General features: G+C 44.6%; 1 protein-coding gene across 1 annotated transcript in view; it reads left to right on the top strand.

The window, feature by feature from the left end:
• The window catches only part of cerkl (CERK like autophagy regulator), a 316,590-nt gene that overhangs the window by 165,768 nt on the left and 128,259 nt on the right, over positions 1-22,563 (top strand). The window contains exon 3 of the mRNA XM_078551938.1: positions 20,305-20,439. Within this exon, the coding sequence (XP_078408064.1) occupies positions 20,305-20,439 (135 nt within the window). The remainder of the gene's footprint in view (positions 1-20,304; positions 20,440-22,563) is intronic.

The raw sequence follows: 22,563 nt of genomic DNA on the forward strand, positions 1-22,563 counted from the left end.
TCCTTCAACTCCCTCCAATATCACACTCTCACCATGGCATCATGCACTCAAATGGCTACTCTCTTCAGGGATCTCTCACAGCCATTAGCGGGGTCATTCTCTCACGGAGATTTTCACATCACCACCATCCCATCCATCATGTTGCTCACACTCTATCCTCTGGCCCTTCTGGGGATGGCTCACCACACACAGGGGACATGCATCTCACCCAACCTCTGCTCCAACCCTTCTCATCACATGTCTTTATTTCTCTTCATATAGGCCAAGCTGGCACACAACAGGCACGAAAGATTGCAGACCAGCAGAGGGACAGCCAACATCATTGCCCTCACTGAACCTTGTGTGATGTCAGGGAGATGTGTTTAAATCTTTAGTTGAAGTGTGTGATTTAAGCGTTTCTAACCCTTCTTCCTCAAGGAACATCACTGAGTGAGGGCAGCTCATCAGCATTGATATTCTAGCGGCATTTGTGTCTCCTCCGTGGTAGTGGCAGAAGACAAGGAATGCACGGGAGGAGGAGATCTCTAGGTATGTCCACGTCTCAGTCGCAGCAGTGTTTGCATCATTAGATGGCGGCGAAGGCTTCAAGTCTTTCCTCGCATTTCTTTTGTTCCTCAATGGACTCTCAGTTCCCAGAATGAATGCACTCACAGGGCACTGCAGATCACAGCAGATATCATGGCCTGGCAATTCGTGAGGCCAGAAAGCGCAAGTGTGAATGCAGGACCCGTTCTGGCTGCTAGTTGTTGGACATTCCCTGAGGTGAAAGTAAATGGCATTGAGGGCTATGAGAGATGTGGCCTTTTGCACTCACTTAACTTTACTCTTCCTGGAATCTGTCAACAATTAATGTATCATGGGCACGTCTCCCACGTCTTCCTTCCTCCATGGCATGATCGCACTCACACTGACCCTCAGCAGCCTTCTGAGGTTCCTGGGCCTCCGGATCTTCATCCTCCAATGAGCTCTCATCCTGCAGCACTTCACCCTCTGGCAGGGGTTCACCTCTTTGCATTGTCAGATTGTAAAGGACGCAACACACTACGATGATGTGGGAAACCCTATCGGGAGTATATTGTAATGAACCACCAGAGCAGTGTAAGTATCTGAAACGCATCTTCAGAAGCCCTATGATCTGCTCTGTAAGGGAGCTGTGAGCAACGCTGTACCTCTTCTAGGAAAACACTGAAGGCCACACACTGGTGTCATCAGCCAGCATTTCAGTGGGTACCTGCTACCCCCAAGCAGCTATTTCTGCACATGTAATGGCCCCTTGAAAATCTCAGGCACCTGAGAGTCACTCAGGATGTAGGAGTCATGGCAACTCCTAGGGTACTGTGCACAAATGTGCAGTATGTGCTTCTGATGATCACACAACAGTTGTACATTGATAGAATGGTAGCCCTTGCGGTTTATATACTTTAAGGGCTGCTGCCATGGAGCCTATATAGCCACATGGGTGCAGTTTATTGCACCCTGCACTCCTGGGAAGCCTGGGATGGCGGCAAAGCCAGTGAATCTTGCATCCTACAAGCATTAAAAACAGCAAATAGGGGCAAAGGGGGAAAAATGGTAAAAAGGCAAAATTAATGGCTCTATACTTAAATGCACATATCAGAACAAAATAAATGAATTAACGGCACAAATAGAGATTAATGGGTATGATGGCTTTGGGACTTCAGTGTCTTGGCCATGGTCTGCTACGGATGGAGAGGAAGGTGTAGGTTTGACTGGGAGAGGAAGCTGTACCAGTGGTGGTGGGAGAGGGAGGCGTTTGACTGGGAGAGGAAGGTGTACTTGGGGGTGGGGGGGGGTGGGTGGTGGGAGAGGAAGGTCTAGGTTTGACTGTGAGAGTAAGGTGTCCCAGGTGGATAGGGTTTGGAGTGAGGGAAGGATGGTGTTGAGGGGGTGAGTTTGGGAGGGGGGAGCGATGGTGTTGGGGGTTGAGGTTGGGAGGGGGGAACAATGGTGTCAGGGTGGGTAAGGTTGGGAGGGAGCACTGGTGTCAGGGGGATTGAGGTTGATGGGGGAGGAAGTAGGGCGTAACTGGAGAGAACAACTGAAGAGGTAGATGTAAGGGAAGGAGTTCGGACTGGAGCAGGATTTCGGGGGTGAAGGAGTTTGGAGGGTGGAAGGAGTCCAGGGGGTTGGAAGGAGTTTGTCAGGGCTAAGGGGTCCTTGGGGGAGGAAGGGGTTTGGCAGGGGATTGAGTCCCTGGGGAGGAGAGAGTTCAGAGGCAGAAGGAGTCCGGGGGGAGGAGAGAGGTCGGAGAGGGGAAGGAGTCCAAGAGAAGGAAGGAGTTCGGAGGGTGGAAGGAGCTTGGGAGGAGGAAGGAGTTTGGGGGGAGGGTGGGTAAGGAGTGTGGGGGGAGAGGGAGATTGGAATGGGGAAAGTGTCTGGGAGGAGGAAGGGGTTTTGAGGGTGGAAGGAGTCCAGGGGGAGGAGGGAGTTAGGTTGGAGGAAGGACTAAGGGTGTAGGAAGGAGTAAGTGCGGAGGAAGGAGTAAGGGGGTGTGATGTGCAGATGAAGTTGCAAGGGAGGGATCTGTGGAATCGATGAATGTCTCCTGGGGAGGGAAATTAAGGTGGGTGTGGAAGCAGGGAATGACGAGAAAGAGAGAGCGCAGAGTGAGCTCGTATTGGGGGAGGATGAGGGTGTGACATTAGCAGTTGAAGGGAAGGCAAGGGTGGTTGCTGGGAACTCCGAGGCTGGCACGGATCCTGGGGAGGTGGGAAGGAGAATGTCAGGTAGGTCAGTGTGGATGGGATTGGTTTTCTTGGGAAGATAGAGAACGTGCATGTTCACCTGAACATCTGGATGGAAAAGAGTTCTGGCTGATAGGTGACGGTGGGGAAGTGGAAGGTGATGCTGGGGGGATCAACAGTGACGGGGGAAAGGACATGGGTGACTGGGGGAGGGAAGAGGATGGGGGAGCAGAAGACATGCTTAACAACCACCATGCTTCTAAAATTGAAAGTGAAAGGGGCCTCATGTTGGGAGGGCACAGGTGCTGCATGGAAGTGTGGTCAGTGGGCGGAAGGAGATGTAGGTCAGCTCAGATGGACAACTTAATGAGAACCCCAGCAGGCAACGCTAAAAATGCCTGAGACATTGAGATGAGTGTGATGGAGGATGGCTCTGTGTGCTTGGGAGAATGCTTGCAAAGGCTCCGAAAGGACCTCCCACACGCACATTTCTCCCTCCAGAGTCACTCATGGGCCTGCTGCGTGCAACGGAACGGCTAGTGAGGGGTGAACGGAGGGGGGGTGGGGTGCGATGCAGCAGGAGGACTCACGAAGCCTTTAAATGAAGCTGAAAGACACCGTTATGCATTATTCAGTGAAAGAACATATTTTCAGATTATAAAGTGACAAAATGTGTTTGCCGTGCAACCTCTTGTGATCAGAAATTCTTAATCTTTCTAGGCCTGCCACTTCTTTTATGTGTTGCCCTGACATCCACAGCAGTGGAGACAGCCTGTGCAATGGTTGGCTCTGTTGCCTCTGATGACTTTGGCGTGGGTCCTCTGGAGAACCGAGGGCTTGAGGGCCCTGGCTTGCTTTAGCTGTCCTCCTGTAGGCCAACACTCCTTCTGCAGTGATAGAGGACAAAATTGAAGGGGGCACAGGCAAAGGGGACTCGGATGGAGAGGACAGCCTCTGAGATTCCTAAGGGGTGTCCAGCTGCTGCTCCTTCTCCCTTTGGGTGCCCAAGGGCCCCGGCCTGACTCCTTGAGGGGAAGGAGCACCTGGAGAATGTCAAGGTCCATCGTTTCCCTCTTGCATTGCCACCGCGGGAACTCACCCATGGCTATTGTGATAGAGTACACATCTGCACGCACCTCCATGTTCTGGACCAGGGTCTCCATGGCGTCCGCCATCCTTTCCATGGAGACCTCCATACACGCACATGTGGGCACTACTTCATCAGAGAGCAGGCAGACGTACACCTCCAATTCAAGTTCCAGTTTGCTGAAGGCTTCCAACAGCTTTGCACGATGTTTCCCAGCCGCCTCCTGACTTTCCACGATAAGTTGGAAGGCTGAATCCAGAGGCTCGTCATCTGACTCAAACCTGATAGATGCATCTTCCCCATCAGTCCTCTGAGTGCTGGGGAGCTTGGCTGAACCTGGCTCCTCCTGCTGCGGACATGTGTCTGTGTGGTGACCACCAGATTGTGAACCCAAGCCTGCACTGGATCTAGGACCCACCAAGACGTATGTCTTTGCGCTGGTGGAGGGTATGGGTAAGCTCTGTGACGGGTCCTTCAGGCTACTTATTTCTAGTTCCTCCATGGAGCAGGTGTCCTTTTTTGCTGGAGGTGCATAACAGAATGGAGCTGAGGAACTGGCTAGTGAGGGTATTGGTTGCTTGATAGAGCTCCTTGTGAACCAAAGTAGTGATAAGTAGTGCATGGCACCAGAGTCAAAAGCAGGAGAAAGAGCACTCACAGTTGCGTTGAGAGAGGGATGATGTGGTGCAGGATCCTCACATGGGTGCTCGCCGCTAACTTCACCTTCACTGCAGGCACGGTCCACGTCCTCACTAGGCAGTGCGATGGCACACTCCTCAAAGTGAGTGAGGGGCCTAATGTGGGCCACTCTACCCCGCTCTGCGACCTCTCTCTTCTGTTGTGAGCCAGTTTCTCCTACATGAGAACAGATGGAGATAGTGTGAGCGGGACACATGGCACTGCGTGGAATGGTTGTGTGGTGAGCAGAACCATGGACGGGATGAGGATGCAAGCTCCAAGGATATGAGCCTGATGGAGATGTGAGGGTGTGTGTGAGAGTTAGTGGTGTTGTCCCTTGAGCTGTGAGATTTCTATGGATGTGTGATGGGTTTTTGAGTGTGTAAGTTGAGAGTGACTTACCCTGGCGGAACGGATGAGAGCATTCATCCTCTTCCTGCACTGGATGACTGTCCTCTTTTGCAGGGCATCGGCACTGAACACCGCTGCCACCGCCTCTCATGCTGGATTGGTGACCTTGCTTACTGGCCATCGCCCAGAGCGGGGGTAGAGGATATCGTGGCGGGTCTCCACTGTGCGCAGTTGGCACTTCAGGAAGGCATCACTAAAACTGGGGGCAACATCTTTTCCTCCCTTTGGCAGCCATCAGCTCCCAGCAGGTTCCTATCCCTTGAAGAGTGCTCGCTCTTTGCAAGGACAGCCTTTAAATATGGCACCCAGTTTACTGAAGGCCTGAGTTGACAACGGAGTGAGTGAATCAGAGGATGCCCCACCAGCGACCTAGCCTGTTTCCTGGGAATGCATAATTAATGAGTCAGGAATGGGATGATGCGACACGAAAACCCGCCATTGCGGCCAGTGGGTAAAACATCTTTTTTTCCTGCCTGCTACTGCGCTTAGTGCAAACCTGGGACAATTACTTCCAACATTTTAAATATGAGGAGTCAGGGAAGGGCAAAACCTGCAAAAGAGCAAGAAATGCTACAACATTCATTTGAAACCTAATCCAAATGGTAATAAAATCTACTATAAAACAAATGCTGGATAAGTCTGAGAAGTTCATTTCTACAATTGAAAATGTTTGGAGAAGTTGTATTTAATTAAATACATTAAAAAATAAATATTTTTGCTTTTCTTTTCTACACATTGATGTGGCTGAATTGTTAATGGAAAAATGATAGTGCCTTCTGAAAGCTTTAAAATCTGTAATGCAGAATTGCAAAAATAATTGACTTATCAGAAATTATACAAAAACACGTTGGGTGGAATTTTCCCATCCTGTCCGCGGTGAGGTTTGTGGCAGGCAAGAGCAGAGAAGCAAAAAAACTGGATTCCTGCCGGCTTGAAAACAGTTTGCAATTCTTCCGACAACTCTTTAATGACAGGTTGGGTATCCAGCTGATTAGCGACGTGAATGCTATTTGCATTCATTTCCATCTCATGAAAGCTCATTAAATACTCTTCTTGCTGGAATTACATGGGGCCTTCCAATCTTGCGTCATGCCAGTGGGAAATCGCACCATTCTGATCCATGTTTGAAAAAGAGTTGCGTGCAGCAGTCAGACCTCACTTCGCTCATGACTTAGAGGTGAGAACAACATTCATAGCCAAACTGCGACAGTGCTAGTTTCGTTGCAATGCCAGTGGAATGCCACACTGCTGGGGGTTTAGGGTTGGTCTGCTCCCGGTGTGTGCCTACGTAGTCCTGGAGCACACCACTATGCAGCAACATTCAGGCAGGGCTGTACCCTCAAACAGAGACCAGCATTGAGACCGGGAGCACTATAGGGTTGGTCTGCTCCCGGTGGGTGCATCTACAGTCTGGGATGACATCACTGTGCAGCAGCACTCAAGCAGGGCTGAGTCCTCAAACAGAGACCAGCATTGCAGCTGTGGGTGGTGGGGGCTCGGGTGGGGGGAAGGATGATGGACTTGTGGGGGGGAGGCAAAGCAGCAGGAAGGTGTTGGGAGGCGGTGGGGGGTTGACGGACATACAGGGGCAAAGGTGTAGGAAGGCGTTGGTAGGGGCCAAGGGGAATGATGGAAGGCAGAGGGGAGACCGAAGGGCGGGAAGCTGGAGTCCGGCAAGGAAAACTGAAACACAGACACACAAGGGGGTGGATGGGATTTCACATGTACAAATGGGAGGGGATATACGCAGACTCCAGAATAGGAAAGGGGTGGGGTGTGTGTTAGTGTAGCACAAGAGGGATGGGGTGCACAGAGACTCATGAAGTGGGGAGTGGTGAGGGTGGGAAGAGAAAGGGAGACCGTGTTGTGATCAATCATGAGGGCAATGGGGAATTCTTTGAAAGTCAGAGTCCTCGGTCAAGGGCCAACAGGTAGGAGTGAGAGAGTAGAGATTTTCCTGGAGTTCTGTGGACCTCACAGTCAAGTGTGAGAGCAGAGAAAGTCCTGGGGCGCTGCGAACCTCACAGTCAGGAGTGAGAGTGGAGGCAGTCCTGGGGCTCTGTGGAATTCACAGTCAGGAGTGAGAGTAGAAACAGTCCTAGGGTGCAGCAGGGCATGCTACAGGGCTATCCATCTCATGCATGTTGTACTCCCACTCCAAGGAGGGGCAAGGCCTATGTGCCCAGTTGGGATAAGGCACAGCCTGGTGTGCAGGGCATTTTTACAGTCAGTGGCCAGGGCTCGTCTGGCTCTGTACTGGGCTTCAGGTGAGATGGTCATGGTTAGGGCAGGCATCTATAGCCTATAGACGGGAAAAATGTAATAAAGTCAGGGGATGGGGGCGGCATTTGAAGCTCTCTTGGCGGGGAATCCCCTCTGAAGGTGACCATGCACACAGCCTCTAAATGGGAGTGGTGAGGCCCACATGGGGCTTGGGCATGTCAATAGTGATGGGTTCAGGGGGGAGGGTTAGAATATTGATTACAACAATGGAATTACTGGAACAGGCTGTAGAATAACAGGAGGAAGCTTAACCTGCACATTGTGAGGTTCCAGGTAAATTGGAGGAACCTGAACACTGACAGGAGGAGGGTCAAAGCTGGTCTCAAAATAAAAATGGAGAACCACCATCTTGCACACGTGAAGTAATGGTGCAGTTTGAAATCAAAACTAGAAACGAATCTGCACGGGCGAGATCAGAGACAGTGTGGGAGGAGTGCACTGCTGAACTAAGGGATCCTTTCAGGGGGCACCCTTACACTTCGTAGAAGTACAAGGTAGAAATTGAATCAAAGCTGAGCGAAAAGAGGAAGACTTCCTTGAGAAGGTTGCCATTGTAGTCATTGCCTTTTGTTATGCAGTAACAGGGTACTGCAGGAGTCATTGGCTTCACATTACAGTTGTTTCAACATTAACACACAGGAATGTGAAAATTGGGAATGCAGGCAATCGTTAAAGAGACGCAGCTCCTGCATATATGCAGATCATCAATGAAAGACTCTCGTGTGCTTTTTTTCAATTGTTGTGCATAATGGGCCAAAGGGGATTCAGTTAATCATGAGCAAGTTAATTTTAATCAGTATGCCAGATCTGAGATTGGAAGACTGAGTTTGGTAAAGTGGTGCATGTCATTCAAACCTTCTCTAACCTCTTTGGGATTGAGATGTTAAGTCTCAGGCCTGGCATCTGGGTCACCTGGATCTGTGCGTTTGTGCCTCAGATATAAGGCTGCATCAGCAACAAGGTTAGTAGGGCAGAAGCCGCTCAGACCGTTACAGTGGCATTTCATTCGCGAATGTGATCTTTACTGTTTTTCCCTGGTATTCATTAATATCTTAAATCTATCAGTTCCCAGAGAGAAGGACAAAACAATAATGGAGCCTGGGTTCAATGCTGCCTTCTTGAGTGCTCTCATAGAATGGAGGAGGAGAAGAAGGGACAGGCATTCCTAGAAGGGCTTCGGTCCAGGAGACTTCCAGCAACAACATGAGGATCAGGAGGATAGACCCATACCATGGAGGTGACACGCTTGACCAAGGGTTTACTGAAGAAGTCTCTCCTATCTGTCAGAGACAATGCCGCACATGTCTGCGCTTGTTCAGAGCTCTGATGGATTATACCTGCCACATTCTTCGGGAGGAACTAACGCCCCATGGAGTGGGAAGTCAGTAGCCTTCAAGGTCACTGCTGCGCTCAGTTTTTTTGCCTGAGGATCGTTCCAGGGATCCACAGGGGACCTGTGTGGCATCTCGCAGCCTACCACATTTAGTTGCATCAAGGAGGTCACAGATGCCCTCTACAGCAAGTCTCATCAATATGTGAGGTTTACACTTGATGAAGATAGCCAGCCCGCTTGATTTAATGGGTTTACAGCTATCTTAGGCTTCCCTAGAATCCAGGGTGCAATCAGCTGTACCCATGTGGCTTTGGGGACTGCATGGCATCAGCCCCTGATGTTTATCAACCATAGTGTTCAAGTGGTGTGCGATCATCAGAAGCACATAGTGCATGCTTGTGCCAGGTACACCCGGGAATTCCCAAGAATCATACGTCCTCAGTCACTCCCAGGTGCCTCACATATTTGAAGGGCCTCAGCACCTACAGGGATGGCTGCTTGATGGTAAGGGGTATCCACTCAAACAATGGCTCATGACACCCATACGCCGGCCTCAGAGTGCCTCGCAGGAGAGGTACAACGCATCTCATAGCTCCACGCGGTCCATAGTTGAGCAGACCACTGGCAATCTGAAGATGTGCTTCCAAATTTAGACCGCTCAGGTGAGGCTCTGCAGTACACTCTGGATAGGGTGTCCTGCATAATCATTGTATGCTGCGCCCTTCACAACCTGGCACTTCAAAGAGGTGATCCCTTACCAGAGGGAGGAGTAGAGAAGGATGAGAGCTTCTCGGAGGATGAGGAGCAGGAGGGCCAGGAACCTGAAGAGGGAGATGAGGGTCAGCTGATGCCATTGAAGAAGCACAATGTGGAAGATGTGTCTGTGTCATTTTAATTGCCACCAGATTCCAGGAGGAATAAGGTGAAGGCAACAGGAAATGGCTGGATTCCCCATGCCATTCCATTGCATTGAAAGGGAATCACAACAGTCATATCGAGAGCAAGTTCAGCATTCGGACTTGCAACTTCAATCCACGTGATTCACCAGGCCATAATCTCTGAAAAGGTCAGCAGTGCACCCTGTGTGCGTACGTTCTGGGAATTGAAAATTGACACAACAGCGAGAACTTTGCTTCAAAGAACTTGATGCAGTCTTCGCCACATTAATGAGAAACTACAGCGGCCAGTGAGGTGAGGACATGGTTGGGGATTTCATCTTCTTGTCCAGGCCTTATGATTTGGCACTACCGCTGAGGAGACACAACTGCAGCTAATCCTTCGAGGATTCTGAGCAACCCCCACACAATGGTGCATTGCCAGCAATAAGGGTTATAAACGCATTTGGCACACACGTCCAATAAAGATTTTGACATATCTCCCTGAAAGCACACAAGGGTCTGGAGAGTATCTTCAGTGAGACTGACATCACATGAATGTGAATCTCACAAAAGGAGACTATTACTGAGTAGGAGGAAGGCTAACCCTCGCAATAAGAGGATACATATATAAATAATCACAACACCCTCATTTGATCAAACCATTCTCATTAACATCCAATGTATTTAGAAAAGTGCAAGATTTATACAGTGGTTGCACACCTGTGACCCAGAAGTGATTTCAATATTTTAAAATTTTCCTAATCCTACCACTATGCCTGTGTGTAGCCCCGACATGCGGAGCAGAGGTGGGGACAGCCTGTTGACTGCTATGTCCTGTTGTCTGTGATGACCTTGGCGTACACCCTTTGGCAGCCCGAGGCCTTGAGGGCCCCAGCCTTATGAGCATCTCCTGCTCAGAGGCAGATGCACCCTCTTCGGTCCAACCAGCTGGGTAAATGGGGTCACAGGCAGAGGGGATTCTGAACTGGTCACCCTTGGAGTGTCCTGTGTGGAGGCCTTCGGGGTGTCTGGCTGATACTCATCCTCCCTGTGGGTGCCTGAGGGCCCTGCCCTCACCCCTTGAGGAGAAGGAGCACCTGGAGGGAGGTCAAGGTGCCCCCCCCTCGCCTAGCCACTGATGGATCCCACCAATGTCTGTCGACATGGAATCCAGAACCAAGCACAAATCCGGCAAAACCTGCTGGACCAAGATTTCCATGGCAGTCGCCACCCTTCCTATGGTGACCTTGAGGTGCTCGCATGTCAGAACCATGGCATCAGACAGAACGCGGATGGACACCTCCATCCTTCGCTCTAGTCTGCTGAGTGACTCTCGCATTGGTTCTGAAGAAGAGTCATACGGACTTGAAACGTTAACTCTGTCTTTCTCTCCACAGATGCTGTCAGACCTGCTGCGCTTTTCCAGCACTTTTTTATTTTTGTTTTTGTTTCAGATTTCCAGCATCCGCAGTATTTTGCCTTTGACTCACACCTGATATTCCGCCTCCTGTCATTACATCTCCAGCATTGTCTCAGTGGCCACTCGCAGAGGCCCATCATCTGACTCGGACTTAGCGGGTGCCTGATCTCCAGCAGTCCTCTGAGTTCCAGAGACCTGGGCTGTCACTGCCTCTGACTGCTGTGGAGATGTGTCATGAGGTGTTCTCTAGAAAGTGTGTGCCTCAGTGCTGGTGGAAGGTGCGGGTGAACACAACGACAGATCATCTTTGGAGGCTCCCTCAACTTCTTCCGCTGAGGCTGGAACTTATGTTGACCCTCCACCTGCGCCTTGATCTGCTGGTGCCTATAAGAGAGAGAAGATAGCTTTAGTTCATGAGCAGGCAAAACACAAGATTGCAGGTCACTCACAATGAATGCCAGGATGTGATCAACTCATGGATGTCTCATCTGTACTAAGTTTCTGGGATAAGCTGATGAGGCTGGTGTGATTCTTGGAGCCATACCTGGGGTAGAGGACATCCCGGTGTTGCTGTACACCTCTTATCACCGCCTGAAGGGTGTCGTGGCAGAAACGAGGTGCAGCCTGCTTCTTCTGCTTTGCAGCCATTTCTGTGGGCCTCCTGGAGACAGCTGGGCTGGAGAGAGTGAAATGTGCAGCCTGGATGGCGCCCGGACCTTCGACCCCCATTAGGTAATGGTGGGACGGACAAATCAGTTCCTGACCTGCCATGTGATTTGCAAAGATACTCGGATGTACATAATTAATGAGCTTCCGAGCGCAGAATCAGGCGTGAATTCCCACCATCCAACCAGCGGGAAATGCACCACAGAACCCACCCTCCATGGCACCTAGTTTCAAAAATGGAAAATTCCGCCCATTGTCACTCTTTTAGCACTCTGCGCTAAATAATTATAATATCTCAGTAATTAATGCAAATGGCTCTTCAGAGATTTCATGTGCAAAAGATGAACAGTATTCGTAATTCCCAAAAACTGTGCCATTCAACACAAGACACATGATAAGTATTGATTCTACTTATTAGTATTTATCTTAGTATAAAATGTTCATTTTCTTTCTGCTTCCGTGCTGCTCATGCATGTGTTATTAGTTAAATTGGATGCCCAAAGGTCACAGAATTGAGATAATTGGTGAAGATGCAACTTACACATATCAAATTAATGTTTTATTTCCTTGTAAACCTTTAGTGGAAACATAGAAGTACATTATTAATCAAGCAATGTTATATGTATATGAATTTGTAGCTCCTAAATATTTGTTTTCTGAATTACTTGTAGAGTTTATAAAAAATTCTAAAGCTTTTATATCTATCTCTGTGGCTGATATCCTGGACACTGGGGCGTCATATTTTTCATTATGGATTACTTAAATGTTAATGGAGTTATAACATGATTACTATATCTTGTGTTATTTTCTGATTTTCGTGAGTACATTTATCAACATATGCTGCAATTGGCAAAGACACAGATCAGGCTAGTGCCTACATTTAGTGCACTGAAGCATGATCTTTCATTTGAATGTTACATATTAACTTTGGTCACTTTTATATTAACAGAAAACAGCAGTCAGTTTTTGTATCCTATGATACATTCAATCTATGCTTAGTCTTGTTTGTTTAACTCTGCAATATTCTAGAAAGCTTTCACATTAAATGTGAGAATATTTGGGATTTATATATATTTGTCTATTCAGTTTTTGTCTACAGGTACCAAGTGCTATTGAGAAAAGGGTGTGAAGAGAGGCACAGATGTGAGGCTGAAAGTAGCGTCTTTGCTGGTCTGACAGCCTTTGTTTCCTCAACACCCTGATTAACCCTCAGTCTTCATGGTTCAGTAGTTCCCTGATAGATCAAGTATAAACTAGTGCGTATTAGCACATTTGTTACTCTTAGAAGAACAGTTGGTCGTTCATTGTGAGCTGTTGTTTTTTTCCCCCCAATTTGAAAAGTAGTGGGAAAGGCTAAATTATTTAACCCTTTGTGAACTCAAGTAGTAAAAATACCAAAATGTAACAAGACTACATCAAATATTTGGATTCTCCAATCAACTCCACTGTAAAGAAATGTTAGACAACCTTTTGCATTCGTCATCCATTTTGATATTCAGCATTGAAATTTGCTTTAGCAAATGAATGTTAGAAAATGTGCAGACATGTATAGCTGCAATGTATTTGTGGGTTCATGCAACATTTATAATTTTAAGAGGCGGTCAGTTGATAAAGACGAGAGTGAAACTTTAGAATGCTTGAAGTTGGAAAATGTGAGCGTTCATTGACTCATTTAAAAGTTGCATGAATATTCGTTCAGTATGATTAAATGTTCTATTATAAACCATGAAATTCTTTATAAATTGTTTAGTTCTAAGCCAAGGTAGTACAAAAACTGTTCCAGATGGGGATTGCAGTATCTCTTGTACAATTCCCAAAAGGCAGATTTCAATTTATGTATGCCATGCGAAAGCAAAGCTCTTCAATTGTGGTTTCTTATTACATGAAACAAGACCTCCGCATATGCATCACTGACAAAATACTCTAATGGAAACCAAAGGACACCACTGTGAAGAATACTTACTTTTTGAGGTCATTTTCTTTAATGGGGAGAAAGAACACACACTGGTGTTATTTCTGACCCAGTATTTCGACATTAAGCTTATATATGCTAGAGAAGTGGCACTCTCCAAAACAATTTTTTTCTACAACTTTCAGTATACTCATTAGTAAAGACAGCAATCAAACATGCAAATAAAAAAATTATATAGTCACATTTTGGGCACATTATGACTGGTATAGTTACATACCCTTGCTGAATGTAAAGCATTTTGTCAACTTTTACTACATTATTTCCAAATCTGTTCAGTTTCACTTCATGATAGCACTGTTACCTCGGAATCAGAAGGTTGTAGGTTTGGGATCTGATCTAAGACTGACATTTCAAATCTATTAGAGAAGCACTGCATTGTTGGAGGTGCTGTCTTTCAGGTGACTTTTTGAGTGGACTTAACAGATGGACAAAAAATTCTCCCAGTTTCCTGGTCAACATTCGTCTCTCAACCAAAATCACAAAAAACAAATTAATTTGTCATTTAGTTGCTTGTGGGACCTAACTTTGCACGAATGGGCTACTGCATTTTCTGACTTAAAACAGTGATGTTACGACAGGAAGGCGTTTAATTTAAACATCCCTGATTTCTCCTCTCACCACCCGTCCATAAGCAGAAAGGCGTTTTTGATTTTTATTTCCCCCTTTGTAAGTGATAGCGTATTTCCCAACCCCTCAGTTTTGGTGTGATCCAATTTCTATTAATAACCCCACAGCAAACTTGAGATAGGTTGAACAAGAAGAGTTAGTTTATTTTACACACACTCAAAATGTGAGAAGGAGTGTTGATACGTAGTCCCCAGTACATTAATACAATAAAAGAGAGATAAGGGAAAGAAAGAGTCACAGAGCAAAACCACAGAGAAGATAAAAATCATTGTTTCATTTGAGTTCAGAGCCCAGAATCAAACCTTCACAGCATCAGCAGGTTAAAGACTGATGCTGGATAATCTACTTTTCCAGTAGTGATGACTTCTAAGATGGGATAGACACATAGAGATGATTTAGTCTTGTAGGTACTGGTATAGAAGTTCCAGTAGAAAACAGTGTAGATGGGGAGCCAGGTGTTCAAAAACCTGGACAGGGCCCTTTTCTGCTGCTGCCAGGTAGATGGGAAATGGAAGTCTGCCTTTTTTCAGTTCCACAAAGCAATGTTGTAGGTTCTAGCAGCTTGGGGAGGGTGTCATATGACATGACTCCCACTCCTCCACCTTGGTTGGACAAAGGACTTTAATTCCTTGTCTAGATTCTTGAGATGGTTAATGTTTCATCCATTAATAATTTCAAAAAGAGGTCTCCGTTGGTCAGAGCTTGGCCTTAGAAATGTAAATTGTCTTGGTACAGCTCCTTGAGATTTGATCTCCGCAGTCACAGGGGCATAAACGCCTCTTTAGAGATAATGAGGTTGCTGCTGTTTGAAAGGCCAGAAATTCCTTTTGTATGAGTACAGCCAGTCAAGGCTTCAGTCAATTCAAAGCCTTTGTCCAGTTTAAAAAGTAATAATTTTATAGATTAGCCATGATTAGGATGATATATATATTGTAAAAATATAGAGTAAGATTTTAGCCCCTCTGACAGTGACTACATTTCAAAAGTAAGCAATGTAAGAATAAAAGCAGTCACATTTCCTGCAGGACCTGAGAACAGATGCTGGAAAAATGGCATGCTTTAAATAAGGTGATAAGACAAGCCAACTGAACAGTAACATATCAGATAGATGGCACCAAGATACATTCCCAAAATATGTGATCCATGAAAATCCTTCCTCTTTCACTGCTTACCATCTATGTCCATGGCAAATACTCAAGCTACAACTGAAAACCATGAATATTGGCATCTTAAAGGGTTTTCAGTAGCATATCGCTGGGCAGCATTAGAACCCCAGGTCCTCGCAGTACCCTGCCTCCTCATTTCCTCAAGAATACTTTCTTGCTACTCAAAGAAAGTTGGGGCCCTCCAAAGACATCCTTCATAAGGCATTGTTCGTAGCTGCCGTTCCCAACCTCCTCTGCTGCAAGTAACTATTCTGTAAGTATTCTGTAAGCCTCCAGCAGGTGACTCAGATCCAGAGGCAGAAGTTCTGAAGTTGTGGTAAGTAGTCAAGTGGGAGACCCAGTGAACCCATCTTTAAAAAGATTGCCAAATTATTTTGATGCTTTCAGAACTAAGGTGATCCAAAGTCTCAATGTCTTGACCCCAGAAGATATTGCATCCAAAATGGTGCCCTTTTTCACAACTTTTCAGATCTTTTAATTCTTTCACTGTCTAGTTTGGCTGTGTTTATTGAGATTCTCTTAAGAACTACATCAGAAGCTATTAGAAATGTTCTTTGATGGCAAGGTAGACAAGTTGAGGAGCTGCAGGAGATCTTCAGTGGTTGTAAGTTTTGGTCAAATATTGTGTTGATGGAGCTCAAAAGAATCTAATCAGTTCTGGATTTTTGTGCAAAGGGACCAGCTACCGCATTCCATTTTCTCAAGTCGGTAAAAAATGTTTATATTTTATCACTCATGACTCCAGTGTTGTATTTCCCCCATTCATGCCAGACTTTCAAACCCAATTCATATGCAGATTGGAACACTGTGGCATGTTGTTTGTTCACCCTCCTGGCTGTAACAGCTCCCGGGATTTTCAGTCAGCTGTGGTGCTGTTTTATCCTTGGTGTCCTGCTGCCATTAATATATTCATGTGGAGTGTATCTTGACTTGTGCCAGTTGCAACAGATAAATTATTTCCACTCTGTAAATGTTGCCTTTACATCCATGCCCAGAATAATGTGTGCATGTGAGATGATGTAAAAATAGCTTGTTCATAACGATGTGGCGAAACATAGAAGTATTAGTTCATGATGCTTCCACATACGTTATTAGCAAGTCAAAAGTGCCTAACTTTGTTCGTCTTAAAGCTGAACCTGAAACCCAAGTCAAGATTCAAATTCTGGACCCTGGTGCAAATATCAGTAAAGATTGGGAATTAAACTAAGATACGTTGTTTTCTATCATAGTGCAAAACTGTGTTGTCACTGTTCTCATCACCATACCTATTACCTGTGAATTTGTAGTTTTAATAGTTATGAACATTTAACATTTAGCCCATCTTAAATAGACATTTTTGAACCTGTGCAATCTATTTTAAAGGTGAAAGGGTTAATATTGATTCATTTCCTGAAGACAACAAATAACGTTTGCTCCATAAATACACTGGTAATAGTCGTGTTTCTTTAGTGACCAATCAACCCAAAGATACGATTCATGAAATGTAAAATACTGCGTATTTCAATAAAAATTATTGGAACATTAATTGTCTACAAACTTTTTGAAATATATACATTTTGCAGAGTTTTCAAAATATTGAAAATACGTGTGAAATAAAACATTTTAATTAGAGTCTATTCAAAGTTTAACTCATTTCATAATATTTATTTTCTTTTATATCCTCTTGAAGTCGTCCCCTTACTGAGCCTGACTAACAGCAGAGAATCTTCTTTTTGCACCTGCTCCTGCTGTGGCCCCAGTGTTTGGCAGACTAGAAATGCAGCAAATTGTAGTATCAGATCTCATCACCAACTGTGCGCCAAGGTTATCATTGAATCCCTGTTGAGAGGCGTTCCCCTTCCGTTCCCCAAGAGAGGATTTTTTTTTCTGTTGCCTTCAGTTTCAAATCTGAACTATGATCCTAGCATTTTCCCATCTTTGCTCTTCCATAATTCTATAATGATAGTGGAATGAGTCATTCCAGCTCTTCTAACATCTTCCTATGCTCATTAGCAGGTCAAGGCTTCATCAGCCAACAGGTCACTCAGGTGCCAGAGTCACACAACAATGATGCTCTTAGGGAATTAGAGGAAATGTACTTACAGTTTGTTGCACTTTGCAGATTTTCTGTAGCTGTAATGAAAGTGAAATTAAAATTGTTGAACCTGAAGGACCATAGTCAATTTAAAAATATTCTGTTGCAGTATTTTCTTGTCTCCACTTATGATAATGTTTGCTGTGTTGGAATAGCTGAAAACTCTCTTCAAACAGAGGAAGGTCCTTTCCCCTTGTATTTATTATTGCTATCTCCCAGTTCAGAATCTTGAATTTTTGCTAATAAATACTCAGCACCTTATTTTTCCTTGTGAAAATAAATTCTAAAATGAATTTTGAAAAAATTGCAATTTTATTGCAAATGATATGCACTGATGATTAATAAATAAATAAGTTCCTAGTACCATTTTTTTTAGGAGCCTGGATATTTTAATTGTGTGAGGCAGTGTGGTGGCATAGCACATCAATTTGCAAATGGCGTTGATTGCAGAGTAATTGGATTTAGATTGTGATTTCTACGCATAATTAGTTCTGGATCCACATGCCAGAGGATCTATGGTTCAGTGGTGATGTTCACCATAGAAATGAGGCATGTTTCTGCATGGAGAGTGAATGGCTGGAGGAGACTGATCCCAGCCTGTCAAACACCAATCATAGAGCAGTATGAGGAAGCATCTGGAAGGTGATTGAGATTTGCAAGATTTGAAGGAGGTTTGGACAAGTCTCTGGGGTATTTAGGGTTCTATTGGCTCACCACTTGTGGTTGTAATGATGGCAAAACTGTTCGCCATCATTATTGTATAAAATTGACAGCATTTTCTGGCATATGACATGCGCAGTTATACAAGAAAATTCAGAAGTTGCTGCCAGTGATACCATGTTGCTCCATAGGGTGCATGCCAGTGCAATCAACACAGGATCTGTGATTTGATGCAAACTTCAGATTTTATGTACTAACCTTGCTGAAAAAACCATTGAGAAAGTTAATCTTTATTGAAAGGCATGACTGAGTTTTGGATGCCATACTAAGTTATAACTATTGCTGAACAATCTCTCTGACTGTGAAAATCAAAATTTAGCATTCTGAGTGGCATTCTCTGCATTACATGATTAAAAATTCCATAGATTTAGAACCATAGAAGACTACAGCACAGAAAACAGGCCATTCGGCCCTTCTAGTCTGTGCCGAAATATTATTCCGCTAGTCCCATTGACCTGCACCTAGTCCATAACCCTCCAGACCTCTCCCATCCGTGTATCTATCTAATTTATTCTTAATTTAAATTTTTAAAATACTAAAGAATATTTTTTATATTACTTTTTAAAATTTATGATATCCCAGCTATTTTAATTCCACGTGTATGCTCTAATCAATATTTCACTTTCTGAAAAATGATTAATAAGTGGGTGACAATAAGTGCTTTTTATTTCCTGGTGTGCTGTCCATGAGAACTCTTCAATTTGATTGGTAGCCCAGCCTGGATTACACTGCAGAGATCCCATATAGCTGCTGCCAGAATGAAAATAACATTGTATTGAGGGAAATCAACAGCATAAAGCATGCTAAATCTTTGTGGGCAGCCTTATTTGAGGTCATGGGCGGTTACTGTCTCTTCGTCAGTGACTGCAAAGTCCTGGCTAATATTTGCTATTCAAGTTGCATGACTATATTTGAGGAAATAATATGTACCTAGACCCTCAAAGCAAAAACTTCAATCCATAACTTGTCTGGATGGTTAACTGTTCATGTTCTGAGTATTGTTTGGAGGCATTTATAGACATCATTGTTATATATTCTGAGGATGAAGGATATATTCTGTAGATAAGGATCCAAGCTCCAATTGACTTAATGTTTGTGCTTTTAAAGAAGATTTTAAAATCTTGCTTAAATAAATCTGCAAATGCTGCAGCTAAGTTCCTGTTTGACTCTACACAAGAGTGTAGTTGATTTATAAAATTAACGCATGGGTTTAAAAAAGGAACTCTGCAACTTAAGATAAAAGCAAAATACTGCAGCTGCTGAAAATCTGAAATAAAAACAGAAAATGCTGGAAAAACTCAGCAGGTCTGACAGCACCTGTGGAGAGAGAAACAGAGTTAATGTTCCGTATCTGAAGAAAGATCATACAGACTCGAAAGGTTAACTCTGTTTCTTTCTCTACAGATGCTGTCAGACATGCTGAGTTTTTCCAGCATTTTCTGTTTTTATTTTGTATTAACTCTGCAACTTAATTTGTGTTGGTTTGATGTGTATTCCAGGCTCATGCATAGTTAATGGAGGAAGTTACTGCATGGTGAACTTGGAATTTTTGGACTTCCAAATGGTAATTTACATTGCCCAAGATAGAGAACACTCAAGAAGCTTGACACCATCCAGGACAAAGCAGACTGCTTGATTAGCACCCCATTCACCACCTTAAACAATCACCCTCTCTACCACTGATGCACAGTGACAGCAGTGTGTACCATCTACAAGATGTACTGCTGCAACCCACCAAGGATCCTTCGATAGCATCTTTCAAACCTACAACCTCGACCACCTAAAAGGACAAGGGCAGCAGGTGTATGGGAACATCACTTTCAAGTTCCCCTCCAAGTCACACACCATCCTAACTTGGAAATATATTGCAGTTCCTTCACCGTCACTGGTTCAAAATCCTGGAACTCTCCTCCCAACAGCAGTATGAGTGTACCTGTGCCACATGGACTGCAGCAGTTCAAGAAGGTGGCTCACCACCATCTTATCAACGGTAATTTGGGATGGACAACGAATGTTGGCCGAGCCAGCAACGCCCACATTCTGTGAAAGAATAAACAAAAAGTTGTACCATTGGTCTAGAAATCAAATGTGGATTTCATTTGTAGGTAAATATAAAATGAGCAAAAAATGCAATAAAGCAGATGCTGACAGGTAAATTGTGAATGTGTCAATTGGGACCTATGCACACAAGAAAAATGTAGTTCTAATTATTGTTAAAGTAGCGTATAACTAAGAAAACCACAATGGAATAAGAGCTGAATTATTTATTTTATTTATCTTACAGGATATTTTCCAAAGAGGCCAAAGTCCCTGAAAGTTATTATTAACCCATATAGTCACAAAAAGGAAGCTAAACAAGTCTACTATGAACAAGTTGCACCTCTTTTCAAGTTGGCTGACATCAAGACTGACATCACCAGTAAGTTAGTCAGAATTTCATGTGTGCACCTCATTATCTGATATTTGGGACTGGTACCTGGGCAGTGGGGATTTTTTATTACCTGTATGATGTAATATAAGGCGGCAAACTGAATGGACTGCTAGGCCCGGATTTTCACTGAGTCGAGACTGCCCAGGAGCCCTTTAAAAATGGTCGGTGTGACCCGATCCCAGGATTCTCATCCCATTCCCGTTTCCTACAATTTTCACCGGCATGGGTTATGGCTGCATGCTGTTAGCTCGCACACAGCACCCCTGCCCTTTCCAGCTCCTTTGCAAGAGTGGACAGTTCAAATTCTTACCCCTACCCCGCCCCCCACAATTTTAGTGGAGTTGGGCCCCTTCAGTAATTAGATGTGGTTCATGGCCTCTCAGAGTAGGCGTGAACCATGGAGAAATGACAGTCAAGTGGGCAACCAAAAAAGAAGCCACCTGCTCCTAGAATTCTTCAATTGGCAGGCTTTGAAATACAGAACAAACAGTTGTTCTTTTAGTTTCAATAGTTAGATACGGTATTGTAAGTTAGATGTGTTTTTACTGCAATGGTTGATTATAGGGCTTTGTCCTCCAAAGGTAAGTTGATCATTACATTAATCAAGATTGTGTAAGTGTTGAGATGCATTAGAGTACTTTTCCCATTTTAAAAAGTGCTCAAATGCATTCAAACTGTTGCAAACATCGCTTGGGGTCTCTAGTGTAAAATCTGAAATGATTTAAGTGCTCAGAGTCCTAATAAAATGAAAAAAAGGTCCTTCAGCAGCTTTGACTTCGAGAAAAAGAAAGCTGCCACCTGCTCCTGAACTGCTTTGATTGATAGAATATCTGGTGCAGCTTAGAAAAAAAAAGCCATCTGTTTTTTTCAAGTTTCAATAGAGTCCATTGTTTACATTTTCCAGGGTTTGTTATTATAGCTGACCTTATGATGAATGCTTGGTTGAGTTTCAACAGGCCCAGAATGACTTAGCTCAGCAGGCAGCTATGTTCACCTTTTGATTGACAGTTAGCAGTTATTAAAGGATTATCTGTCTTTGATATGGTTAATGAAATAGATGTTTGTTTATTTTTACAACAGACTGACCATTGAGGGGATTTAAATTTTTGAATGGGATTTATGAAAGAGTTTTTAAAAAAAATATGAACTGTGTTTGAGTGAGAGCACCATTAGGTAGTTAGATGTTCATTTTTATTTTTATCTCCATTTCAAAGACATGGCTCCTGAGGGCTGCCCATGGTGGATGCTGGGTGAGTGTCTATGGATGATATGTGGGGTCATGGAGGGGAAATGGGGGTTATGGGGAAATGGAGGTGGCATGGGGTATATGAGGGGACATGGAGATATGGAGAGGGCCTGGTGAATATGAGAAGGCTTGGGAGCATGGAGATGCCATGGAAAAATGAGGGAGTATAAGTAAACATGCGGAATATGAGGACAGAGGAGGAGGATGGAGGTGGCATTGGGAATATGAGGAGTAATGGAGGGGGCATGTAGGATATGATGGGTCATATGAGTGCGAGAAGGCGGAGGGTTTGCGAGCCTGATATTCATCATTAAAATTGGGCTGATGTCCCAGTAAACAGAGAAGGGTCTTCTAGCCTTTCGGCCTAATCATCTGCCCATCTCCATTCTCACCTTGGGCCTGCCTCTGGAGGCAACGGGCCTGACTCCATCCCAACCTGCCTCCCTGAATGAAAATATGGTGGGTAGGGGCCTTTTTAAAAGAGACGGGTTGGGAAGTTTCCTGACTTGAATTTCCCACCTCCTCCGTGAAAATCTGGCTCCTAATCCCTGCCTTGACTATGCATGTGGCTTCATTGAGCCTGCTTTTAAAAAAATACAGATATTTAGCACAATCAATATATCATAATGTGTTGTAATTTAAGAAATGTGATGCTTAAATATTATAGTGTGCAGCTAAATGCCAAAGAGAGCTAAGTAAATACCACGTCTTACTAGATTCATTTAATTCTATAAAATAACACCTCTAAATTTCCAATCAGACTTGCAGATGCCCATGGGTAATGCATTTTCTGATACTATTTCACTTGCAGCAAGCAACTCTTTATTCCCTCCTCTTCACCCTGTTATAGATGGGGAAAGGTGCTG

Source organism: Cetorhinus maximus, chromosome 11, assembly GCF_964194155.1.
Source record: "Cetorhinus maximus chromosome 11, sCetMax3.hap1.1, whole genome shotgun sequence".
NCBI lineage: Eukaryota > Metazoa > Chordata > Chondrichthyes > Lamniformes > Cetorhinidae > Cetorhinus > Cetorhinus maximus.